The following is a 23,924-nucleotide window of genomic DNA, read 5'->3' on the forward strand; positions in this document are numbered from 1 at the left end:
TCTTCTTGCTAAGTATTTATACACCCCACAAAGCAACTTTCTGTGTTGAGAGGAAAGCTTGCAAGGGGAAGTAGGAGGATGTTGTGACTCAGGGCTGAGGTGGCAGCAAAGCCGTGGGACTGTCAGAGCTGCTGTCACAGGTCGGTGTGTGACAGGAGGGATACACACAGCCCTGGCATCTACAGTTTTCTTTCCTTTTGAAGCAAACACAGTTTTATCTACTTCACAAAAAAACACACAGATGTTATTCCCAAGAGAAGAGGGGGAAAAAAAAAAAACATGGTTTCCCTCTTGAGTCTATCAAAATCATTTGCAGTGTCACTTCAGTGCCATGGGCTTGTTCCGTCGCCCCCAGCTTCATGTCAATGAGCAGAGTGGTTCCTCTTGTCTTACCAGGGCAGGGAGATCACAGCATCTGTCATCCTCTGCCCCGACGCTGCTGCATACGATCTGCAGGGACTGCAGCTGGAACTGTGGGAAAAAGAGGGTTTGACAAGAAAACAGCATTGGCACACAGTCTATCACCAAATCTCATTATGTTCAACTGCTGAAAATAACCTTCAGTGATGATTTGACAGGACTCCTCCATGTGGTTCCAACTATAATTGTGAAAGTCATAACATGAAAAGTACACCCAGGTCTCTGTGTCTTGCTAAGCAAGCCAACAAGCAGCTTCACCCCAGCAAAAGCGAGCTCTCCAATTTACTTACAGCCCTGCAACACCAGTAATTGGGCTTCAGCATCACCAAAATGTGAAAGCAAACTTTGCTTTGCTCCTGCTTGGGGGCACAGAGATCAGACCAAAGGTGGCAGCAGCATTTCCCAGGACAGACGTGATCTCTCACAAGAACCCCCATCCTGTCTCTCTCACCACATCCTCCACAACCGACACATCTTCCCATTTTAATTAACAAAGGAGCATACATTGCACAAAGCCAAACCAAAATAACGAGGCAGAGATTTTTTTTCTTTCCTTGGCACCATTTCTCATTTGTTTTTTTTTTCTTCCACTCCATGCATTTAACAACGAGCAAGCTGTGCAGCCCAGGGAGGGTGACATACAGCATACAGATACAGATGAGCCCTGTAGATCAAGCGGCATTTAGAGATAAATTAAATAATGTTCCACGATAACCGATAATGAGATACTCTGTCTTCTCAAGGGCAGCGGAGCCGTGGAAAATGTGAAGCTTTGCTGAGCTTGAAAGGCAAGGGAAGCAGGGACGGCATGAAGCTATTCATTAGTTTGTGAGATCTGTCTAGTGGAGCTGCTACAGGGAGAATGTGGGGGGTCAAGGAGAGCACAGATTCCTGCCTTGTTGGCCACAGGTTTATGATCGAATTGCCACAGAATTTATTTAGGAAATAAGTAAGTACTGCTTGGATACTATAATCCCCTGGTCTCTTATACAGCTGACCCCAGTATCTTACAGCCAATATCAATGTCCACTTTTTCCCTGGTGTATCCCAGACCTTTGCTTCTCTCTTTGCAGTTGGGGAGACATATGGGACATTGTTTTTACTGCATTGCTTTGAGGCAAGGGAAGTTGTCAATCAACTGATGTGCTGCTTCCCCCCGGCCTTACAGATTTAAAAGCAAAGCCAAAGAGTAAAAGCTTCACCTAAGTCAGGAATGATTTTCTACAGTCCCATTAGCAGATTGTGAGTGAACCTGCTCCTTATTTTCCACATATTTAACACTCATTTTGTGGAGGTAGCATGGCAACTGACTGCTGGGTGATGGCATACATGGGTGTTTTTGCCCTTAGGATGGAGCACAGGGCTGTCACAAGGCATGACACCAAGTCCGCACTTTCCCTTATTCTCTCCTCTTTCAGGCTCTGCAAATCATTTTCCTATAATTTGCATGGAGATACACAAACCCAAACACACTGGAGACTGAGGCACATCCAGCCCTGTTGCTTTCAGTCACCAGAGTTTCCTGTTATCACTCGGTGGAGGTTGATGTACAAAACCTTCCCCTGCACAAGCAATTCCCAAACCCTCCCGTCTGCTTCAGCCTCTCAGTGCGGGATCTGCGCATCCCCAGGGGATGCAGGAGCTGAAGGCACCTCAGGGACATGCTCCTGCTGATCACAGACCTCAAACAGAGGTAGGAGGTGAGGGGGAGAAACCCCGCGCTGGGAAAGCTCATTAAAACCGCAGCCATCAGCAGGAACAGGACACGGTTGTGCATCACAGCAGCGCTGGGAGGTGTTCAGAGCTCAAATGATGTAAACTGGTGCTCCTCTCCATCTGCCCATCCCAGCCAGCTCCAAATCGAAGCCTCCCCAAGTGTCCGACAGCCCCCATGGTGGGGGGACTCACCGCTGCAGACCCGCTTCTGGGTCCCCTGGTCCGCGTCACTTTTCCCAGCATGATGAAACCAGCGGTGGAGATGCTGCCGAGGCTGTGCAGAGGTTTCTCCGCTATTTTCTTACAGTCCAAGTAGAGCTTGACCTTGAAGTGGCTCACGGCCACATGCACCTGGGTGGCAGGTAGAAAGAGGAGGGTTGGACGCCCACAAGGAGATGGGGGAACCATTTAAAGACAATAATTCCTTTTGCCCATTCCCAGGCTGCTGCTGTCACTACTGGTGTGTTTTTAATGAGCAAATGGATCAAGGGGGCTCAGGAATAAGTTTCAGCGTGTGCCATGTCTGCTGCACAACATTGCACTTTTGACTGATCTTCCCCTCACCTCTCCTTGGCAGAAGTCTTGCTGGAGTAGTAGTATTAAATAATTCAGTTTTCAGAACCAGCTGAATAATGAAATTGCCTACAGATACTGATATAAAGTCCTCATTGCTCATTTGGGTGGAATACATTTGCTCTGAGGACACAGATGCCCAAAAAAACCCTAAGGATAAGGTGACTTTTCATAAGGCTAGATATTTTTTTCCTTCTTTCCAGTACTAAATAGTCACCAAAATCCCAAATTAAAAAAAAATAATTGATTTTTCAATTTTTCCTGGTTTAAGACCTAAAAACCTCTCAGTTTTGGAGTTTCTGGGGGGAAAGGGAAGCAATCAATACGTGAAAAATCATATTTTGCACATGGGATCAACCTAAATTCTTTACAATTACAGACCTCGGCATATGAAATAGGCTTGCCAGTTCCCTAGGAATCTGGATGCAAAGCATTGGTATGATTGCTCCTCACTTTGAACAATACACATTGATGGCATAAAACTCCCAGACCGGAGTGAGATTGTGAGCCACATTTTTCCCTCTCTTGATAAGGACCTTGTGAAAGCTCCCATAGAAAATCTTCTTCACTTCCTGCTGGTCAAAGGAGACTTCTTGCAAATCAGCCTTGTAGTCGTGATTGAAATAGGTCAAGGATTTCTTACTGGCTATGGGGAAAATAGGACAAATAACAGCTTAGAACTAAAAGAGAAATGGATTTTATCCATATGATGAACAATAGTAAGCAAATAGGCTTGAACATGGTAAAACTTTATAGGTTATAATTAAATAATTCTAAACAGCGGGAAAAAAAGAATATGTAAAAATAAAGAATGTGTTACAAGTAGAATAAAATTGAAAATATATATTCTAATTGCACTAGGAAACATATAAAATGCAAAGTTGGCAGCAGCCACAAAGCTTCCCGAAAATGCTGCTGTACAACAAGAACTTTAAACCATTAAAACTTTCCAAGTGAATAGCAAAATGAGTTCTGCTGCCCACAGAAATGGATGCAAATACCTGAATTTAATGTACTCAACAAGAAACCTTACGGTCAAGGTTAACGCCAAGTAGGGGCTGGAAATCCTCATCTGTTATTTGCCAGACGGCAAAGGGCTCCTTGGGGGTGTCAGGCAGGAGGCGCAGGAGGATGCTGATGGTGTGCTCCGGGGGGACTGAGAAGAGATGGACATCGCTGGAAGGAGACAAGCCAAAAAAACACCAGTGGTGTAAAGAAGTGAAAGCCAGCCAAAAACATCCTACAGACAGGGCTCATCCATCATATTTCTTGGGCAGCGTGGCCTGGGAAAGCTTTGCCCAAGGGAGGTGAGCCCAGTGCCTGTTTTGCGCATCCCTCTCAGGCTACTGAAGCCTGTGCTGAGTGATGAGCCCTCAAGGACCTTCCCCTGGTGCCGTGGGGATGCTCAGGTGGAGCAGCCAGTGTTGGTCCATTGCTGCCAGAGCTGCCCCGGGGAATGCCAAGGCACAGCGAGTGCAGCCTTAATGCTTTTCAAACCAGAGACCAGCAACAGCTCACAAACCATCCCTGCCAGGCTACAAAACACTCCTTTAAACCTCCTTTTCAAGAAGGAGGAATGGACATCACGTATCATGGGCTAAAATCCTAGAGCTTTTGCAGATATCAGTGTAAGTGCCCTCCAGGGATAAGCAGAGCGCCCACAGAACCCCTCTCTGGGTCCCTACATCCCAGCTGCAAAATTTGGGCTGAGTTCTGGACTCCGCCCATGCAGCGATGCCCGTCAGCAGCTGCTGGCACAACTCGGCTCCCTCTGCAGCCACTGCCAACACCAGCAGAGCAAACTGGGCAGGAGCAGCAGCTGGGGAATGCAAGACAACGGGGAAGGTCGAATTGGTTATGCCTGAAATGCGGTTGTAATCTGAAACAGGACACATTTGCATGGGCATATACACAACTCATCAAGCATCTTTTCAGGACTGATTCATAAGTAATGCCAGGTTCTGCATTCTGTCTCTGTTTCTGAAAGAGTAATGTCCTTGAAAGATGTATGCACCAGCTGAACAAAAGGATTTGCCCATAATTTTCTGAGTATTTAAACCAAAGACTTCTCTGAATCTCCCCCACTCTGTTTACAGTAAGAAGATTTGCTTCTTTAACTAAGATTAAATTGAGCCAGTGCCTCAGTAATTAGGCTTTAAACAAAGTAGCACTGAATGTCAGGAGTCAGATCATTCCTGATTTATAATCGTAAAAAATGATTGAGGTCATGGGAGCTGCCTGGCCCACTTGGGACCCTGTGGAGAAGCCTCATACGCAATGAAACAGGGTCAAGTCACAACCCAGAGTCACTGGTTATTCCCTCTCATTAATAAAGACCAAGCTGCAGAAAGCAGCTGTGAGACAAATATTTTCTGGAGTGAAGATCTCTCTCCAAACCAGAGACGCAGGGAGAAGGGATTGAAGATGCAAATGTGACCTCAAGCTGCCATCACCAAGGCGTATGTGGTTGTGGACAAACTGCCTAAAGAATCGTCCAGTGTCCATACGTGATCCTTATGTCCATCACAGCAGCTAACACTGCTGGAAAAAGTGATTTTGTAAAAAGGAAAAACCTCGCTATGAAAACGTTTGGCTGCACAAAAAATAAAATAAATAAATACCCCTATTGTGTCCCCTTAGCTTCTGCATGAAATATCCCATACTGACCTTGAGAAATTCAGAGGTTAATTTCTTAATATAGTAAGGAAAAATACTGTGGCATTTTTTTCAGTCTACCTATGGTTCGATTTAGCTCATCATAATTGTAATTTAAGTTTGATGTTCCCAGAGGGGCTGCATCATTCATCCCATCCACAAGTCATTGATCTTCCTTTGCTGTGAGTGTAGCTAATGCGCATGCATGGGACAGAGGATGATGCTGCCGCTCACAGCTCCGCTCCCACCTGGTCCTCAGGGTGAGCTGGGTGTCTCTGAACAGGGTGAAGGTCCGGGAACCGCTGAACACAAATGGCTCCATAGCTACCCCTTTAATGGAGGCATATTCCTTCTCTACCAAGCCGAAAGCTTCCATCATATCAAATCCTGGAATAGAAAAAGAAAAACAAATCAAGTGAAAAGAGTGAAAAAACATTAAAAAAGTGATTGCAGAGCAGGTGGAATTAACCTCTCGCTAGCAAGGAGAAGGCAATAGGAGAAAAAGCCACAGCAACACAGACACCAGCAAGGCTATGCAAGCTCACTAGAAACCTGGAGTGTGTTGTACAAGTGGCAGCCAAGGAAAATAGTTTAAGCCTGTGCCTTCTGCACACACTTGCTATAATCTCCTCTTGGAGAAGAGTAGACTGAAGATGGAGCCTTTCACAGTTGTGTGGTCAAATCTCCAGAATGAAGAACAGATGAGAAGGAAGTTACTCCAATAAGTTCTTCTTTTCAATGAGATGCAAAAACATTATCTTCAAAAGACATGGAATCAGTCCAGTAATTGCTAGTAGGGAGAGAGAATGATTTCTGCTCTCAAATGCCTGACATGTAAGAGTCAGAAAAATTAGGAAAGAGCTTTAAAATATGAGCATTTCCATTTATCTCTATTTTCTTGAGACACCCAGGGGTGACCTGCCTGATGTGGTGTGCAGAGATTCTCCCCTGACATCGCCTTCCTGGCTTGTGCAGCTTCATCTCACTCTCCTAGCTCATCATTAATGCTCCGAGTCATTTTCTTATTTCAGTTTTCTGTTCAGTAAGACAAGATCTTGCAATTGGGATTCTTTTTCTTTTTTTCAGTTTATCTGAGTTTGCAGCAGGCTGGGATGAAGGAGATAGCTCGTTCTTTAGCAAATGGAAAGGCTACAACTTCATTAAACTGTGGTCTTTTCAGTCTGGGTTCCCTCACCCATTCAACGCTTAGAATCTTCTGTAGTTTCTTGGCTTGAGTTGTTATTTCGCCTGGGGCTTGGTCCAGGGCACTTTTTCTGTTTGTTTGTTTTCCAACAGCACCAGGGAGTTTGCCAAAGGAAATGACCTACTTGAGAGACATTTATCTCTGATATAGGGCTTCTGGCACTGGAGATTCCTTAAAACATGCAGGAAAAATTGTAGTGTAAAGGATGAAAATGAAACTCGAGTCACAATTATAAATGTATCGTAATATGCTCATATTATTCTCATATCGTGAATCTGGATGTCATGGCTTCAGCGAGCTGCTGTGGAAAAGGTCTGCTCCTGCCACCTTCATCAAGGAGGAGAAGGAGAGACTGATTTGTTGTGGTTTTAGAATTTGATCACTGTGGTTTCTGCATCCACAGACAAGATAACATTTCTGAGAGCCTCCTGGGCAGGGATGCACATCCCTGGGAGCTGCAAGGGGCAGGGTGGGCGCTGGGCAAAGTGACTCAGCCACGGGGTAACAGTGGAGCTGAGAACTGGGGCAGTTTCTCAGTCTCACCCCTATCACAAAACTCTCTGGGAAGGAGGTGATATCACTTCATAATCAGGACTAATTGTTTTTGAAGCAGCAAATACACACAGCAGCCCCAACAGCATGACGTGAAGTTACAGCACAGATGGGAGAATGGGAATTTGCTGCCTTAGCAAAGGCACAGCCCGACTGCAGAGAGCTCTTCGCTAGAGATGCAAAGGTGATCTTGGTGACAGACTGAGAGCTTTTCTTAAGGAAACCACAAGAGTTAGGAATTGAAATCCTCTTGAAATTCAACAGCTGTTTGAACCCAGCTTGCTTGAGGCCAGTGAAAATCCTGGCATTAACCACCAATAGCAGAGGCATACCAATACTGTTAGTACAGAAAATTCTTCTACTTGATAAGAAATATTTTCCTACTTCGGTTCTCAGACTTCTCCCCTTTCCCTCAGGACAGGGAAACCATTTCCCTCCTGCTCAGTTGTTGCAGATTTCTCAAAACAAGAAGACCAGGTAGTATTTTCATGTTCCCAGCCCAGCATCACTGGGGTTTGATGTGCTACTGTACCTCGTACGGAGCCGTGGGTGGAGCGGATGGTGGGGCAGGCTGTGAGAAGAAAACAAAAGGGGAAAACTATCAGGGCAAAAACAAACAGTAGGAGATTATAGAATCAAAATGACCAGAATTCCTCTGGGCAGAGCAATGGAAAAATATAACAAGACTTCAAATATTATATAGCTTAATTCAGAGCCTAGTCTTTAACCTTGTTTGTTTATATATATATATATATGGATAGAAACAGAGAATTTATGTTTATGCAAACATAAAGGTTGTTCCTTGGCTTGCTCATCACAAAAATAAAAATACTGTCTTTCATCATCAAACATCTTCATGATCACTTTCTTTTGACTAACCTAGCACCTTATAATATGAAATACAAGGGATCATCGTGTTCTGCAAGCTTCTCTTTAAAAACAGACATCAAAACATTATTTTTGTTTTTAAACAGTGCTTTTACTGCAACATGCGCCTTAATGGTGTTATAGAGATATCTGCAGTTCCAAATGTTGTACCTGAAACTCAAAATACACACAGCAAAAATATATATCCCATTCTGAGAGTTCAGCTTTTGAAGTCTTTAGGGAAACACAAAGAGTTTGGGCGAAGTTTTGCAGTTTGCCTTTCAGAAATTCCCTTGATAAATCCTTTAAGATGCCATGGGGCAGAAAGCAAAAGAGAGAAGACTGAGATGTGAGGCTGGAACACAAGGCGCTGTGGTTATGAGCACTCTCCGTTTAAAAGGCTCAGGTCAGGGGGTGTTTTAGAAAACAGTGCACGAATGCTGCTTTCAATTATCTGCTGCCATGTAAATCCCAGGCCATGGATGCCAGATGGAGCTGGGACAAAGGGAATGCTTGACGCAAAACGAGAAATGTCCCTGAAAATCAAGGACGCTTGACAAGATGGGCTATTTCAGAAATGGTTTTCTAGGTCATCAGTATAATAGAGTCTCGCAGATCATTATACTGAGGCTTGGTTATAGCCTTGCTATTGCTATTCTTGCATCAATGACGTTTCAAACCTCACCAGAAAAGCGGAGCTTCCAATTGTCCTTACCCAACTTCTGCCAAATGTGTAAAAATATTTAAAGGGGGTGACTTACCCTCCTCTGGGCACCTGAGATTCCTAAATGTCAATGCCATTTTCATGATCAATAAATACACGAAAGGAAGGACACCCAAACCTGTGACCTGGATGGCCATGGAACTGCTGGAGCCAGGAGTTAAAACACAAAGACTTACAAGATGCCATGACCTCCATTATTCAACCTAATGCTTAGTTTTACACATATATACCATAATTCTTGTAGAATTGGGTGTAAAACTAATTAAGGGTTTTACAGAAAGCAGTTAAGATTTCCAAATCATAGACATAGCATATTGGAATCAAAATCAGAGTAAGGATCCTCAACACTGGCAGTTTGGACTTCTCATTTGAAGTTTTTTCCTAGACTTTCCAGCCTGGGATTCCTGCTGTCTTGTTACTCCCTTTGATTTTTGTTTTTCTCCTCAAGCCCCAGCCAAATGCAGAACAATAAACATTCACTCCTGCAATACATCAGACCATTTCTCTCAATAATTTGGTTACATATCGATTTTTGAGTCCTTTACTGCACATCCAACAGTTACCCTGCATTATTACATATCATGTCTGCTTCTTTAAAAAAAAGTTACTTTATAAAACATACAGAATTTAATATTTCTCCTATTGTCCTTCCAGCTATATTAAATTCTACAAGGTGACTCATCAACCCTATGGAAGGATTGTTTTCTGCTTGAAAGTTCACAGGACTGTTCCACTGTGGTCTGAACACCTGCAGATTTCCTCAATAAGCCACTTGAAAATTTAGTCCAACATGTTCTTTGTTGGGTACAATTTAACCTGCTTCCTTCTTCCTTTGTGGCTTCCCTCAATAAATTTTAAAACTGAAATTTTGCTTAGAAACATTTCAAATAGACAGAAAAGGCACTGCTGCCACAACATCTGTATTCTAATATTTGCTTCTTAACAACTTTTTATAGCCCAGTTAATTCAACATATCTCCCTAATCCATTTCATAGTTTGCTTTATTTCAGCTGTGAGAACATATGCTCATAGAATTTAATAAGGGAATTTAAACATGCCATGGTTCCCTTTGCCCCATTTTATTCAAGTTGTGCAGAAATCCTCTGGAAATCTTATCAGTCTCTTTACTAAGTGAGTCTGATTTTAAGAAGTTATATGGTTTCTGGCTGTTCTTGGCCAATCCCCAGAGGCATCTGTCACAAAATAGCAGACCCACTCCTGCCTGTCCTGCAGAACCCACACTGTGCGACTTGATACACAAAAAAATAAAATCAAATTAAAGTAGAAAAGCAAGACTTTATAAAAGGTGATTTACCCTCTGTTTTAGGTGGAAGGAATCCTCTAATTGAAGGGAATTTAGACAACACGGGAGCTGAAAGACAAAACAATGCACAAGCAAGATCTGTTATTCAGGACAGGGATTCCTGGCTGGAGACCTACATGGTCACCAGCCCTTCCCAGTCATCCTGAAATCACAAATAAAGCACTGGAGGAGTGAAGAAGTTGAGGTGGGATTTTCCTTTTTCAAGGTGAGTAGCCTATACCCTGCTGAGCAAAACCTTGAACTTGGCCACAGCTCCGTGCAAGCAAGGGCATCACTGGATGGAAAGTGATGGCGAACACACACATGCTGATGGGTACACTCACCCGTCCGTCCTGTTGTGGCTGTGATCTCGCTCTCTCCCGTGTAGTGGACAGCAGAAACGATCACCTTGTAGGCTCGATCGGGCAGCAACGATTGTAGGGTCACACTGCTGCTTTTGCCTGGAGCCATGATCTACAGTGGGGTGGAAAAAGAACCCAGCATGTGGGCAGGCTCCCCAGTATAGCTCTTACACCCCAGAGTTACCTGGAGGAGTTCTAGTGACCAGCCCTGGGACAGAGGGCTCAGGGCAGCATCCCTGCTCAGTTCACCCAACAGTGAGAGCAAGCCAAGGAAGCCTAGCCATGCATTGCCATTGGACTAGCCATGTCCAGGAGAAGAGCATTTCCCTATGGAAAGAGCCTAATATTCCCCATGCAAATGCAGCAGAAGTGCCTTGGAACATGGTAACTAGTCTGGGCATGAGTAGAAAATCTGGGGTTTAAAAGGTTAATATTTAAGCTTTCTAAGTCTGAGGGGCAGCAAGTTTATCCTTTGAGAATTACCCACCCCATACCAGGGAGGGGGAAAAGCTGTGTTATTAGCAGCTTTGAAGGACGCAAATATCTTAATCACAAAGAAGCCCAGAGGTCCTCTTCACAAAACAACATCCAGCAAGTCAGGGGAACAGACTTGTTTTGTAGTCCTGTGAACCAGCTATCCTTGTGGCAAACCCTGCTGGAGTGAGCAGAGGTCCGCTGGGCATGAATTTGTCCCCATGTCACCTACAAAGGAGCTGGAGACTTACTGTTTGCTGAGCACCAGTGTCAGAAACAGGGTTGTAGGAGATTTTGTAGTGCTGTACGCGGCCATCAGGAGGGGTCCAGTGGATCTGGAGGCTGGTGGGGGTCTCAGAGTCAATGAAGAGGTTGGTGGGTGGGCTCCGGGAATCTGCAGCAAGGATTAAAGGTGAACAGCATAAAAGGCAGGAACTAAAGTCTATAAACAGGGCCAGCAGCACTTGCTTCTGTGGCCATTTCTGAACACTTCAGTGCTCTGCTGTGCTGTTAACCAGCGCTCAGAGCAGTAGCAGTCACCCTGGGGACCAGGCAAGAGAGAAAACAGATCTTGGAGGGGGTGAGGATTGCCCTAATACAACATAGCATGACTCAAGCATTCAACAATTGAAATCCTACAACCTGGAAAAAAACTTGGAACTCCTGGAAGCACAAGGAAAAGTGATCCTTTGTATACATCATGGACAAACACTGAAGAATACCCTTCATAAAGACCCAAACTGAATTTCATCAAAGATCTGGAAACACACTGGACAAACACCTTGATTACTGTTTAAACCCGGATCACACTTATAAGTTATTCCATCAGAATTTCTAATATTTTCCAGCTTTTCTTTCTGTTCTAAAATTATTCTAAAAAAAAAAACCCAGAGCAGCCAGCACAGAACAGTTTTGTCTAGCACCTCTCACACCAACACCCGCAGCCTCAACAAGGGGAGCATGTACAGCACCTGAGGTACTCTCCCTTTCCTGGCCCTGCACTGCAATGTATGGCTGTATCCCAAATAGATGATGGGCTGAGCTGTGGTCAGCCAGCAAAGGGTTTGTCAGAGACAAAAGCTGAGCAGGGGATGAGAGTTACTAAGAGAAAGGTGGAATGGGCTAAATCCATCGGCTGTTCAAATAAGGGTCATCTACTCCTGGAGCTTGTTTCCAAGCAGTGTCTTGCTCAGCATAAATGCGCATTTCTGGCTTTGGACCCATGCTGGTGTGAAGACACAGAAGTGTTGGACAAAGAAAAGGAAGTATTTTATCCAGAAGAGACTAAGAATGATGGCTGAGCCCTAAAGACAGTCAAGGACACACACGCAGGCTGTGAGATCTTTATTCTGCAGTTTTACCTGTAAGGCTTCTCTGCCCACCCAGCAAAGTCTAGGGTAACTTTAGAGCACAGGTTGACTGAAGATCATTTGCATCTTCATTGATCCTCCTTCCCTTTTCGTTATAAAATGAGCCTATTTTACTGAGGCTGAACCAAGTTTGCTGGCAGCTGAGTCAGGCTGGAGGCTGTTGCTGTGCATCACCGCCAGGTACAGCGGAGAAGAAAACAAGTGTGGGAGGTAAAGTCACTTCAACAGCACTATTATTAGTGCTGTGCTATACATTTGCGTCTTTGCTGGCTGTTTCCTTCGGCTGAGGTAAGTGGAGACTCTGTTTAAGTGAACAAAAGGAAACTTAGGAAAAGTCTTCTGAGTTGGGTTTATTTTGGAAAGCCCGCAGGCCTGGCAGAATTTGATGGCATGGATCTGACAGGCAAGAGAAAGGTCACTTCCTGCAGCTGCCCAGAAGGAAAGAAGCATCTCTGACACCGAGGACACCATCTGTGCCTTCAAATACCTCGTGAACCTCTGCTCCTCCACAGGAAGAATCCCAGGCTTCTCACTCTTGGGTCTAAGCAGCATTATGGGCACATTTTCAAATAAGAGTAAGACCTGGGGTCCACTCCATCAAAATATGCATCTGCAATGATTATATAGGTTGGGTTTTTTCCCCCCTCTCTGCAATGGTTTGAATCTTCTTCCCTACATTTCAATCCCTTTTATTTGCAACGTATGCTTTGCTAGGAACAGCTCATGGAGGAGCTGGATAAAGAACCTGAAGATGTTTATCAGCCTTAGGCTGGAGATGCTGCTGGCACAGCTCAGCTGGAGGAACGGGACGCATAAGCGCTTTGTAATTCACTTGCTTCATGCATTTTTTGAAAACTAAAGCACTCCCTTTGGCAGCAGGTTTTCATTGGGTTTCAGGCTCATATAAAAATGAGGCAATACCAGAGGGATGAGAGTCACAGAAGGAGAAAGGTGGTTGTGAACCCTCCCATGGGGGGCATGTCCTCCTGCTGAGGAGGATGCTCAGATCACCTGGTGCTGGTGGTGGGAATGAGATTAAGAGATCTCAGTTATGCTGCAATGCTCTCACTCTACATAAAAAAGTTAAACATTGAAATAAACAATAATTAAAAAAAGATTGAAGACCCCACTTTTTCCAGCTACACATCTGAACTCCAAAAGTAGTTTTTACTCCCTCTTGCTCTCTCTGAATATTTAATTACACCATTACCACTTAAAAACATGAAGTGTTGAGCTAGAAAAGATGATAAGAAGGGATGTGTACCATATCACTGTTTCCAACTTTTGTTCCCTTTCCAGGTAAAGCTGTTCTTCCATTTTAAGTTGAATTCATAAACACACTGGGGATAGGTCTCAAACCTTAACTTTGAAACAAGTATTCTGCCTGCCAGGAAGAAAAGAAACCTTGTCCTAAGTCTACCAAGTGACACATCGCAACAACAAATGGTTTTGGTTTTTATAAATAGGTGATGTTTCTGATGACTTCTTGTCTGCAAGGGGCTGGTGTCTGCAGGGTCTCTTGACTGCAACCCATTTGGCCTGTTTCACAAAACCAGTGTGCAAAGAGCATTGCCCTGACCTGGCATTCTTTTTCCCTTAGCCTTCAAAGAAGAAAGTAGTTCAGGGAGGATGAAGGATGGGGAGAGAAGCTTGTGTTACCAGCGCTTCCTGCTGAGTTTCACTCTAGCCACTGCCCTCAAACTTCAATGTTTCTTAGAAGTTCTACCAAGACCTTTTTAAGAGAAACTTCATGACTTGACCTATTCCTGTGTAAGGGGATGCTGTCAGGAGAGAAAAAGAGAAAAGCACTGATGAAAGGAAAGAAGAGTTTCACAACCTCCTCTAATGCACTTTTGTTTTTGTTCAGCACAGCCACTGCGGTTCACCAGGTTGCAACCCAACGTCTGCCGTCCTGAGGAGAACTAGGGAGATTTCACTGATGTTTCAGCCCCCAGAATTTCATTTTACGGTAAAAATTAGGGTGGAGAGGGCTTATAAAACTTGAAGCAGGGGTTTGGGGGTTGTGATGCTTTAGGTGAATGAGTTATAATTCACCAGCTCTACAGACTGATGATGTTGGACATTCTGACCACTCATAATTGCACAATACAAGGTAGTAGCTTTTGCTTGAAACAGTAAAGGCTTGAATATAACCAGATCTCAGAATTTCCCAGAGTCCTGCCTAATGCCACATACCCCCACACACACATCCATTGCACAAGCCTTATTCAATTTTCTGCTATCCACAATTTTCCTCTGAACTGCCCGAGATCAGCACGGCCTCCTGGAAACCACCACCCACCTGTTCTGTGCCATTTCTTACTTTAAACATTAAAAATCAAAAGAAACATTAAACACTAAAAATCAAAGACGTAGCCATCAATTTTCTGAAGCCTCTAAACAACTCTAATTGTCCATTTATCATTATATACCTGTAGGATGCTGGGTTTGTTTGTTTGTTTGTTTCGGCAGTATGCAGCTTCTAGGTACTTGCCTGAAATAGCTTTCTATAAACAAATGTTATTATTATTCATTATTAATAAAATCTGAGCTTCTTATCCCAAGACTGCCATTTACTCTGAGCTACATCAGCAAAATACCTCCCTAAATGAGTTTGTTCTGTGAAGGAGGGTGAAAGCTGAAAGATGGAGGAGGGGAGGATTGCTGCAGTTGAATGAATTGTATTCCATTCCCTGCCAACAAAGCCATTATAGAGGCTATATTAATTAAGAGGACCTCTGGGAGTGCCACTTTTTAACCTCATATCCTGCCTGTACAAAGCAAGATTTAGATAATGCTCCCAGGCAGAATCTGCCTGCAGGATTCTCTCTCATTTTTGTAAGTGCCCTCGGATGAAGCAGAGCTCAGCTGTGACGTAGCTGCAAAAATCCTCACCCTCCTTAACAGAAAATATTATACTAACAGCAGACATCCATTAGGCACCACACGTTCAACTGAACACCTCACAGAAAGCCAATTCATTTACACCAATACACATCACAGAAGCAGGGGGAAAACCCAATGTATTCTATATTAAACACATTGCCAGGGTATCAGGTGCCTACAAGATGCACCAGCCTGCTTATGTTTGCCAAGCCTATTTTTCTCAGAACATATTCAGAACACTTTAAGATGGAAATCTAAATATGTCTAGCCACTTTCAAACATTCATGTTTGGGTTTGCAAAGCTGGAGATGCCCAGATCTGAGCTGCCGTTCTGTGATGGGTTCTAAGGCATTCTGTGCCCCAAGTCTAATTACCCCAAGTCTGTGGGTACCGAGCACTGATCACTTACTGGTCCTGTGCTGGACAGACACTGTGTCACTTCGAGCACCATCTTTGTAATAGGCCCAGATGGATATTTTATAGTCGGTGTTCTTCTGCAGGCCTGGCAGGACAGCAGTTGCCACGTTTCCAGCAATGGAGAGCTGCAGTGGGGGAAGAAATGAGTCAGTCGAGTTCCCAGGCAGCCCCAAGCCAGCCCATGCTATCCAAGTGTCTGTCTCACAGATTGCTTGTAGGTATAAATGAGTTTGCACTGGGCTTTGGGGACAAAGTCTGCTGTTGTGGGTTGTGCTCATCTAAGCAAAGGCAAAATTCCAGCTGCGATTAATGCAGGGTAGATGCCTATGCGTTGCTGCCCAGTTACATTCAGCAGCTATGTCAGTACCACCATTCCCTTCTCTGACACACAACAGCCTATCTGGAACATGAAATCCCTTTGCTCAGTTTCAGTTTTTAGATGTGCTGGGGACAGAAGCCCCAGTATATCCCTATTCCAGCCCAAACATGAAGCATTGCATGAATGACTTGTGTTTTTAAGCCACTATTTAAAGTGCTGTTTGCACTGACACTGAAAACAGGGGCTTAAGATGGAAGAGGTGACCTGGTCCATGCCTGCCCTCCTCCACTCGTTGTCCCTGGTCATTCTCCTCTGTGTGTTCCTCACTTGGATCTCATCCTTATGGAAGTGCAGGATCCCAAAAGCAGTCAGTGCTTACCAGCACTGAGGAAAGCAGAAGTTCCTTCACCTGTCTTAGAGGTGACACCTCCAGCTATAAATACTTGAGTATTATCTTTGTCTTTCCAACAACAACTTGACATTGTGGGCGGGTGATTCTCTGCAAACCCAGATCTTTTTCTACTGAATTGCTTCTTAGCTATTTGTTCTACATCCTGTATACCTGTAGTTAATTATTCCTACCTAAGCTTAATACTTTCTGCTTGTCCCTATTGAATTTCATCCTTGAGTTTTCCCAGAACACTTCTGCAATCTTTCCAGAGTCTGTAGGATGACATCCTGCTGTCCCTCTTGCTTCCAGCACTCAAGGTGAACGTTCCACTGAAGAGAACCAAACCCAGGACAGACCCTGTCTGACTCCATAGGCTCCTTCGCTGGGTGCAGAGCTGTTTAAATTACTGAGTGCATTAAAAGGAATAGTTTTTCACCTCCCCATGCCACCCTTGCAGGTGAGTTCAGAGCTATCAAGCAGGCACAAAGCCACCCCAACCTCCCCAGAGCTGTATGTGGATCCATACCTCCTGAGGTTTCTCTCCACCAGCTGTGCTCCACTTAATCTGATAGACAACCACGTCGGAGGCAGCGACAGCTTCCCACTGCAGTCGGAGGCTGTTCCCGGAGAGCTCGGTGACCTTCAGTGCCCGCGGCGGGGGGACCTTCACTGGGGGATGCAGAAGGAAAAGCAGCTGAAGCTGAAGTCGGAGCCAAGGTGGGGAGCAGATGGTCAGGGAGCAAAACATCAACCAGGCAGATGTCTGAGACCAGCCTGTCTTTCACTTCTTCAGACCCATATGACAACAGCCATCAGGACGGAGAGGGGCAAATTATTTTTAGGACCCTAATTAAGGAGGATTATGTCACTTGTGGAGAGGACACGTATCACGCTGGTATTCTAAAGGGGGGAAGGCCAGGCTCTCAAGAACACAGAACTTAGTGATATATCACGCCTTTTCTTTATTTACTTCCTTCCACCTCATTTTAAACATAACACGGTTCAACATATTCCACACACAAAGAACAACAGTCATCTGGGGTTTGTGCAATGGCTTTGGCCGTGAGCTGCTGGGACCAGTTTTCAAAACATCCCAGCTGAGACACACACAAGCCAATTTTGTCACCTGTTACTGGGACCAAACATTTCCATTCCCTACTTACAGGTAGTAACGTTGCCAGTAATTGGAAAGGAGTCCCCTTCATCATACGTAGATCGGACACTGATGAAATATTGGGTGAGGGAGGACAAAGGTCTCAGAACAGTGGATGTTGCAGTGCCAGGAACCTCCACCTGCAGTGGAGAAGTTGTGTGAGAGTTTGGAGAGGAGCAGGGGGACAGCTGTAGAGGGGTTAGCACATGGGTGGCCACTGCATCAAAAGTGCCCTTTTCAGAATTAAAACATTGCCAGCAGATAAGCCCTCCCTGAACCACACAGCTGAAGGAGAACAAGGTAGTATCTGACGCCCCCAAATTTATTTTCCTTCCACCAGCCCTTTGAGGACTCACCTCTCCAGGGTTGCTCCCTCTGCTAGAAACGTAGGTGACGCGATGAGATTTCACGGCTGGAGACGCAGCGTCCCAGCTGACCCGAACGGACGCGTGGCTGAGCTCGGAGAAGCTCAGGTACCTGGGAGGACTCAAGGCCACTGCAACAAGAAGTAGTGACAACACTCTCAGGTTCCACAGGCTGCACAATGGCAATGCCACCTGCTGCTCTTAGATAACCCTACCTTGAACTAAGAAACTCATTCACCATGCAGGAAAATATTCTCTCTATGTCACTACCATACATGACCCTGGGATGTCATGAAAGTCTGCCTGGGCTTTAGGTGAAGAAGCAGTCAAATTTCTCCCCAAACAACAAAGAGCTCAGGGAACAGCTCTTTCAGTTCTCTCACCAGGGGAAAATCACTCCTTTTCCACAGTTCACCATGTAATTAGAGATCCCCTCGAGGACCAATATTCACTTAAGATCAGGCAGGGAAGAGGCAGCATGTTTACAAGCCACATGCACAATACGGGAAGCACCTCATTTAACACGTCTCTCCTGCCTTAAGTGTTTAATAACAAGTCAGTAGCAGCAGCAGCACTTACGGGTGGTTTCCTGGATGCTGGCTGGGTCACTCGCATCTTCCCCATACATTGCGTACACCGCGACAGAGTACTCTGTGCTGGGGGACAGCCCGTCCAGCAGGACCTCAGGCTGGGCCACCTTCACCTGTCAACAGAGAGATGTTTTGGGGTATTCTTTAGTTCTGGGGTACCCACCAATGCCCTCAATGGAGTAAAACCTTATGGAGACACAAGCCGAGGACCCTCTGGGACTTCAGCATTAGGTTTGGTGCTCTACAGTGGTCAGTGCTCTGCCTGTCTTCCCAAGGGACACCAAACACGCTGGAGATACACATGAAATCATAGGATGCCCTGAGCTGGAAGGGACCCACAAGGATCATCGAGTCCAGCTCCTTTCCCCGCACAGGACAACCACCCCACAGTTCACACCGTGTGTTTGAGGACATTGTTCAGTCTCTTCTTGGACACTGTCAGGCTTGGGGCCGTGACACCTCCCTGGGGAGCCTGTACCAGTGTTCTACACCGTCTGGGTGAAGAACCTTTTCCTCATGTCCAACCTGACCCTCCCCTGACACATCTTCCTGCTACTCCCTTGGGTCCTGTCACTGATCACCAGAGAGAAGAGATCAACTCTTGCCCCTTCTCCTCTTCCCCCGCTTTGCTCAGACTCACAGAAAACTCTTGCAGAAGAGCTGCCTGCTGCAAATACACCCAGAGCAGCTGAGTTGCTGCCACCTGCCGCTAACACAGCCCAGCAAAGCTCCACTCCAGCTAACACAGCCCAGCAAAGCTCGGCTCCAGCTAACACAGCCCAGCAAAGCTAAGCTCCAGCAGTTGATCATTCCAGAAACCATCCCAGAAGTTTGTAGGAGTCTCGACACAATGAAGAATATTCTTATAAAAGGCTGGAAGCATTTTAATGCTGGTTTTGCAGACATCCCCTAGCCTTAGAGCATTGGACTCTTAGAGTGCGTAGGTAACTGCGGAAATGTTCTAATGTGCAAAAATACAATTTTAAATGTTGGTCTCTCTTCACATGTTTTCAATTAAAAAAACAAACCCCACACAATTATGCACTGAGAGCAGAATATAAGCATTAATGGCTTTGTTTTGAAATTGCTCCTATTGCTGTTTATTCAGGGGGTGAATCTGAGGCAGAAAAGCAATACATGTGCCCCACACTGTTTTGGTTTTTTTTTTTTTAATTCTTATCCTCAGCCTACAGTATTCCAAAAACCTCTTTAAAATGCACATATTACAGAAGTATCTTATATGTTTTTAAGGATTTTCCATTCATAAAGCATTATTTCAGTCTTATGCAGTATCTTAGGTCTGTTTCTAGAGGCCAGTGAAAACTGCCCTAACTAATTTTCAGTTAACATTTTAAGATAAGCAGAACAAAGCCATTTTTGTACAGCCTCAAGGATACAGCAATTCTACTTGGGGCTGCAGAGATGTGAGTTCAGTGCCCAGGTTTCCAGGGTCCCATGAGATGGTTCTCTCCCTGTGCTTAATTTCCCACATTAAAACCTCACAATTATAAATTGCTTTGAGATACACCATTAAAAAAAATAATCTTCCATGAAAGATGTTGCTGGCAATAATGCTGACACTTTTAAAAAAAACAAAAACAAAAACACATGATAGCAATTCACAAAGGTTAGAGCTAGAACTCAACTCAGCCCAGAGGCTGAAAAACTGATATTATCATTATTCTTGTGAACTTTACCTCTGTGGTATAGTCCTCTGCTCCATCGGGGGCTGCAGAGCAGAGCACCAGGTATTGGGTGGCTCCCTGGGCTGGAGTCCAGCTCAGCCTGATGCTGTTGTGGCTCAGCTCGGAGACGCGCAGGGAGCGAGGGGGAGACAAAGGCACTGACGGGAGAGACAAGGCAGAAAGATATCATCAGTGTCTGAGGGCTGCGACAGCTCAGACCCCAGAGGAGACCTGGCTTTGCAGCAGCTCTCGCTAGCTGGTGACAACCCACCCCACATCTAACACAGTGGAGCCGCCGCTGTATAGAAAATGGGTTTAATTTGCTTGGAACCCAAGGATGAATAAGCAGCAAGGGGTTGGAAGATATTTCTAGCATGATGTGTTACTGCCACATCTGTGGTCTCCTTTGCAGCATGATGTAGGTGGAAAGGGACCCCTGAAGGTCTCTGGTCCAAAATGCTGCTCAAACAGTTGATTGATCAGGGTCTTGTCTGGTAAAGTTCAGAATGTCTCCTCAGATGGAGACAGCTGTAGACAGAGTAAACTTGGGGAAGGGAGAAAAATACCATGTCAGGCTCCAGTTTGAGATGGTCACAAAGCAAGAGCTTTGTTCACCTTTCATAACCACGCATTAGCATAATTCTCTCTACTCACGACCTACATGTGGAGGTGATGCCTCTCAGCGTGTCCCCAACAACTGTGTCATAGACAGGAACCACCGACACCAGATACTCCGTGTGCGAGGTCAAATTGGAGAGTTGCAAAGAGGATATTGCTCCATCTAAAACCGCCTGAAAGCACAAAGGAGGGCTGTCAAGACAGGGAGTTGCTGGCCACTCTTTAGCAAAGGAATGGCTGAACTGGCCTTTCCCAGCAGATCTGTGCCCAGAAACATGAAGTCCAGTTGCCTTCTGAATTCTGTGCCAGCTAGCATCTCCCCAAAATAGAGAGGTAAGAGGCAATAAGCATTCCTGCCCTCTAAGATGGAGATCTGTGCAAACACCAAGCACAAGATTCTAATCATGCTCTCACAGAAATCAATGGAAATCCATCAGCAATTTGGATTTGCTTTTCTAAGCAAATATCCATCAAATATGAGCATCCTTGGACAGTTTTGTGTACCTGAGTGTTCTCTTTGAGTCAAAATAGGTGCTTTAGGGAGCGGATAACACTGCATAAGAGAAATATCAGCATTGGCATGTCTTGCAGTATTTCTAGCAAGGTGATATTTATCCATGTCCTCCTCTGTCTTGTCATCCTATCAGCTGATCACATTTATGCTCATCATGCATTTAATTTCATCTCAGGCTTTAGCTGATGTCCCACAAGAACTGTAACTCTAACCCCATCTTTTTGTCTACTCAAGTCTACTTAGATTCCCATGCACCATCTGGAAGATACTTCAGTCTCAGATGTCCAAGAAAGGTCTCTCACCTCTTTGGGGATACCACCCTTAGACGGATAATACACAACCCGATATTTCTTTGGTGGCCTCAGAGGAGGAATCCAGGTCAAGTGCATGCTCTTAGAGGTCACGGCTGATATTTTAAGGTCAGTTGGGCTCAGCTGGGGACCTGTGTTCACAGGGATATCTTTCACAGTGCTGCCTAGGAATTAAAAACACAGTTACTTTCTTATACTCAGATTTCTCATGCCAAATGTACTTTCCAGCTCATAAATATGAGTGACATTTTTCAAATCAAGTTACAGACTCCTTCCCTATAGAGTAGAGAAACTGTTCCAAACTGCTCTGAAATAAATATTTTAAAAGTCGAAATACAGAGAACACAAATACTGCACAGAGAACAGGCTGTGTATTTTGCTGGGGGCTGGGAATATTTTTTCAACACAAGTCTGCGTTTTTGCATGTATACAAAAGATGACCCAGCTTTCCTTAGTCATGAAAATTTGTCAAAATGAACAAGCAGAAGTTATTTTGGTTTCTTTTTTTGAGCAGTTCATCTTTCTTTATTCTAATCTGCACCTTTGAAAAATGTCTAATTATATCAAACAAGTACAAAATAATGTGGATTAATCAATTTATTTATATGAATTTCCAGAGCATTGAAATAAAAGTATGTTTGAAAGTTACTTTCCCATTCTCCTTAGACCAATCTTCAAACAGGGAGAGATGGAAACATGTACATTACTCCTGAGGATCTAAGCTAACATCTGGAGTAGTTCTTCACTCTCTTGTTCATCACAGAAGCTGCTCTCCAGCAAAGGAAAGAAATGGGCTGTTTGGTTTTAATGTGAAAACGCCTTGGAGATCCATCATTTAAAGAGTGGAGAAAAAAAATGTCTTAGGTGTTTTACCATCTCCTCTTCCTACCTCCACATTTCCTCCAAACATTCTCCCTAATCTATTCTCAAACCAGCTCTTTCACTTTTTCTGTGTCCTCTTGGTGGGAAGAAACTCAGAAGAAGAGATGGCTACAAAGCATTTATCATGCTATAAAATAATGGAAGAGGGAAAAGAAGTCCTTTCTTCCCTACAATGGTGGTTATTGCCTTTAGGTTATTATTAATATATCCACCAAGAGTCATCCAAACCCCTGGTAGGAATATCTGTTGCCTGTGTTGGCTCACAGACCAAAAGCAGGTAACCAAACCAAGAGCATCAGAACAGAAATATCTACAGGACCATTGTTAGGCAGCAAGAAGGCTAAGCAAGGAGATCAGGGCTGAGGAGAAGAGTTTGGTGGCGTTGACAGGGTGGTGGAGCTCTTGGATGGAAAGGTATGAGAAAGGCCCAATTCTAATGGCTGGGAAGGTGGATGCTGAGCAGAAGGAAGCTCAGCCCTCACTGAGAAGGTTTCACTTCACCTGCATTTTCCTTGTTGCTCTTCTCTTTGATCCTGGTGCAGAGGACACGGGTGAGCCTGCTGACCAGAGAACTCAGCAGGGGGAAATCCAGCACGTTGTACACGGTGAGCTCCAGTGGCTCCGAGGCCACCTGCTTCAGCTCGGCCTCATCCGCATTCTTCACCCCTGCAACCGGAGCAGAGAATGAGCCCAAGAAAGCTCCCCAGAGAGGAGCAGCTTCTGCCTCCTGCTTCTGTGTTGTTCGTTCAGGGGCAGGATGCATCCATCATCACCCTGCTCCCACAGCAGAGTCTCCCAGTCATTCCAGCGGGGTGGTGGGATCTCAGAATAGCTTTTGGCTTTCCTGCAGCAACAGCCTCAGGCCAGCCTGGGAAGGGCTTTCAACACTGTGGGCTCAGGTCTTTTCTGGCCTGAAGTGGTCTAGTGAATCTTTCTTCCACTTGTAGGCTTTGCTACCAGGAAGGCAGATATTTTGTACCCTAAGAGGCATAAATGGGGGAATGAGTGAATGAAAAAATAACAATTTTATATTTATGAGGTGCCAGCACTCCCCACAGTGATTCTGTTATTCGTCAGAAAATCAGGTTGCATTTCAAGAGTGTCAAGGATAAGCAAATATAGACCATTTATCTAGTAGAACTTCACCACCACAGGGCATCCTTCATCCATGTCCTTGTGGTTCACATCCTCATTAATCCTCTGCAGACCAAGACCCACAACATGCAACTTATTTTGCCTCCCAGTGGCTCAAGGTCACTGTAGCACTGCCCAAGCAGAACCATTGCCAGACAGGGATCCCACCTGGTTTCTCAAGTCCAAGGCTGTTACCTTCCCAGCTTTGCCGGCCTCCTCCTCCCTTGCACTTGCAGTGAGAACCAAGGTGCTATGCGATTAATAATCAGGTCCTGATGTCTAAGGACTAAACAATGTGGCCTTCTTCTAACCAGAGAGGAAAGGCAAAGACTCCAACCAGGAACATATCTCCAGGGATCTCAGGTACTCAGATGTTGGTTTGTTAAACTGCACAATGTACAGCTGAGGCTCAGCTGCTCCACTCAGTCCATGAAAGAAA

At 44.9% G+C, this 23,924-nt stretch overlaps 1 protein-coding gene across 2 annotated transcripts in view; it reads right to left on the minus strand.

The window, feature by feature from the left end:
• COL20A1 (collagen type XX alpha 1 chain) overlaps positions 1-23,924 on the minus strand; it is a 48,416-nt gene that overhangs the window by 12,311 nt on the left and 12,181 nt on the right. For both annotated transcript variants that reach the window (XM_065032336.1, XM_065032337.1), the window contains exons 10-27: positions 22,853-23,017; positions 21,461-21,633; positions 20,688-20,817; positions 20,039-20,184; positions 18,331-18,454; positions 17,743-17,882; positions 17,397-17,526; positions 16,760-16,902; positions 15,516-15,648; positions 11,102-11,244; positions 10,359-10,488; positions 10,027-10,083; positions 7,653-7,691; positions 5,613-5,751; positions 3,743-3,885; positions 3,246-3,355; positions 2,329-2,487; positions 394-471 (exon numbers count right to left, since the gene is read on the minus strand). In XM_065032336.1, the coding sequence (XP_064888408.1) occupies positions 394-471; positions 2,329-2,487; positions 3,246-3,355; positions 3,743-3,885; positions 5,613-5,751; positions 7,653-7,691; positions 10,027-10,083; positions 10,359-10,488; positions 11,102-11,244; positions 15,516-15,648; positions 16,760-16,902; positions 17,397-17,526; positions 17,743-17,882; positions 18,331-18,454; positions 20,039-20,184; positions 20,688-20,817; positions 21,461-21,633; positions 22,853-23,017 (2,282 nt within the window). The remainder of the gene's footprint in view (positions 1-393; positions 472-2,328; positions 2,488-3,245; positions 3,356-3,742; positions 3,886-5,612; positions 5,752-7,652; positions 7,692-10,026; positions 10,084-10,358; positions 10,489-11,101; positions 11,245-15,515; positions 15,649-16,759; positions 16,903-17,396; positions 17,527-17,742; positions 17,883-18,330; positions 18,455-20,038; positions 20,185-20,687; positions 20,818-21,460; positions 21,634-22,852; positions 23,018-23,924) is intronic.

The sequence above is a fragment of the Columba livia genome, chromosome 16 (assembly GCF_036013475.1).
Source record: "Columba livia isolate bColLiv1 breed racing homer chromosome 16, bColLiv1.pat.W.v2, whole genome shotgun sequence".
NCBI classification, from domain to species: Eukaryota; Metazoa; Chordata; class Aves; order Columbiformes; family Columbidae; genus Columba; species Columba livia.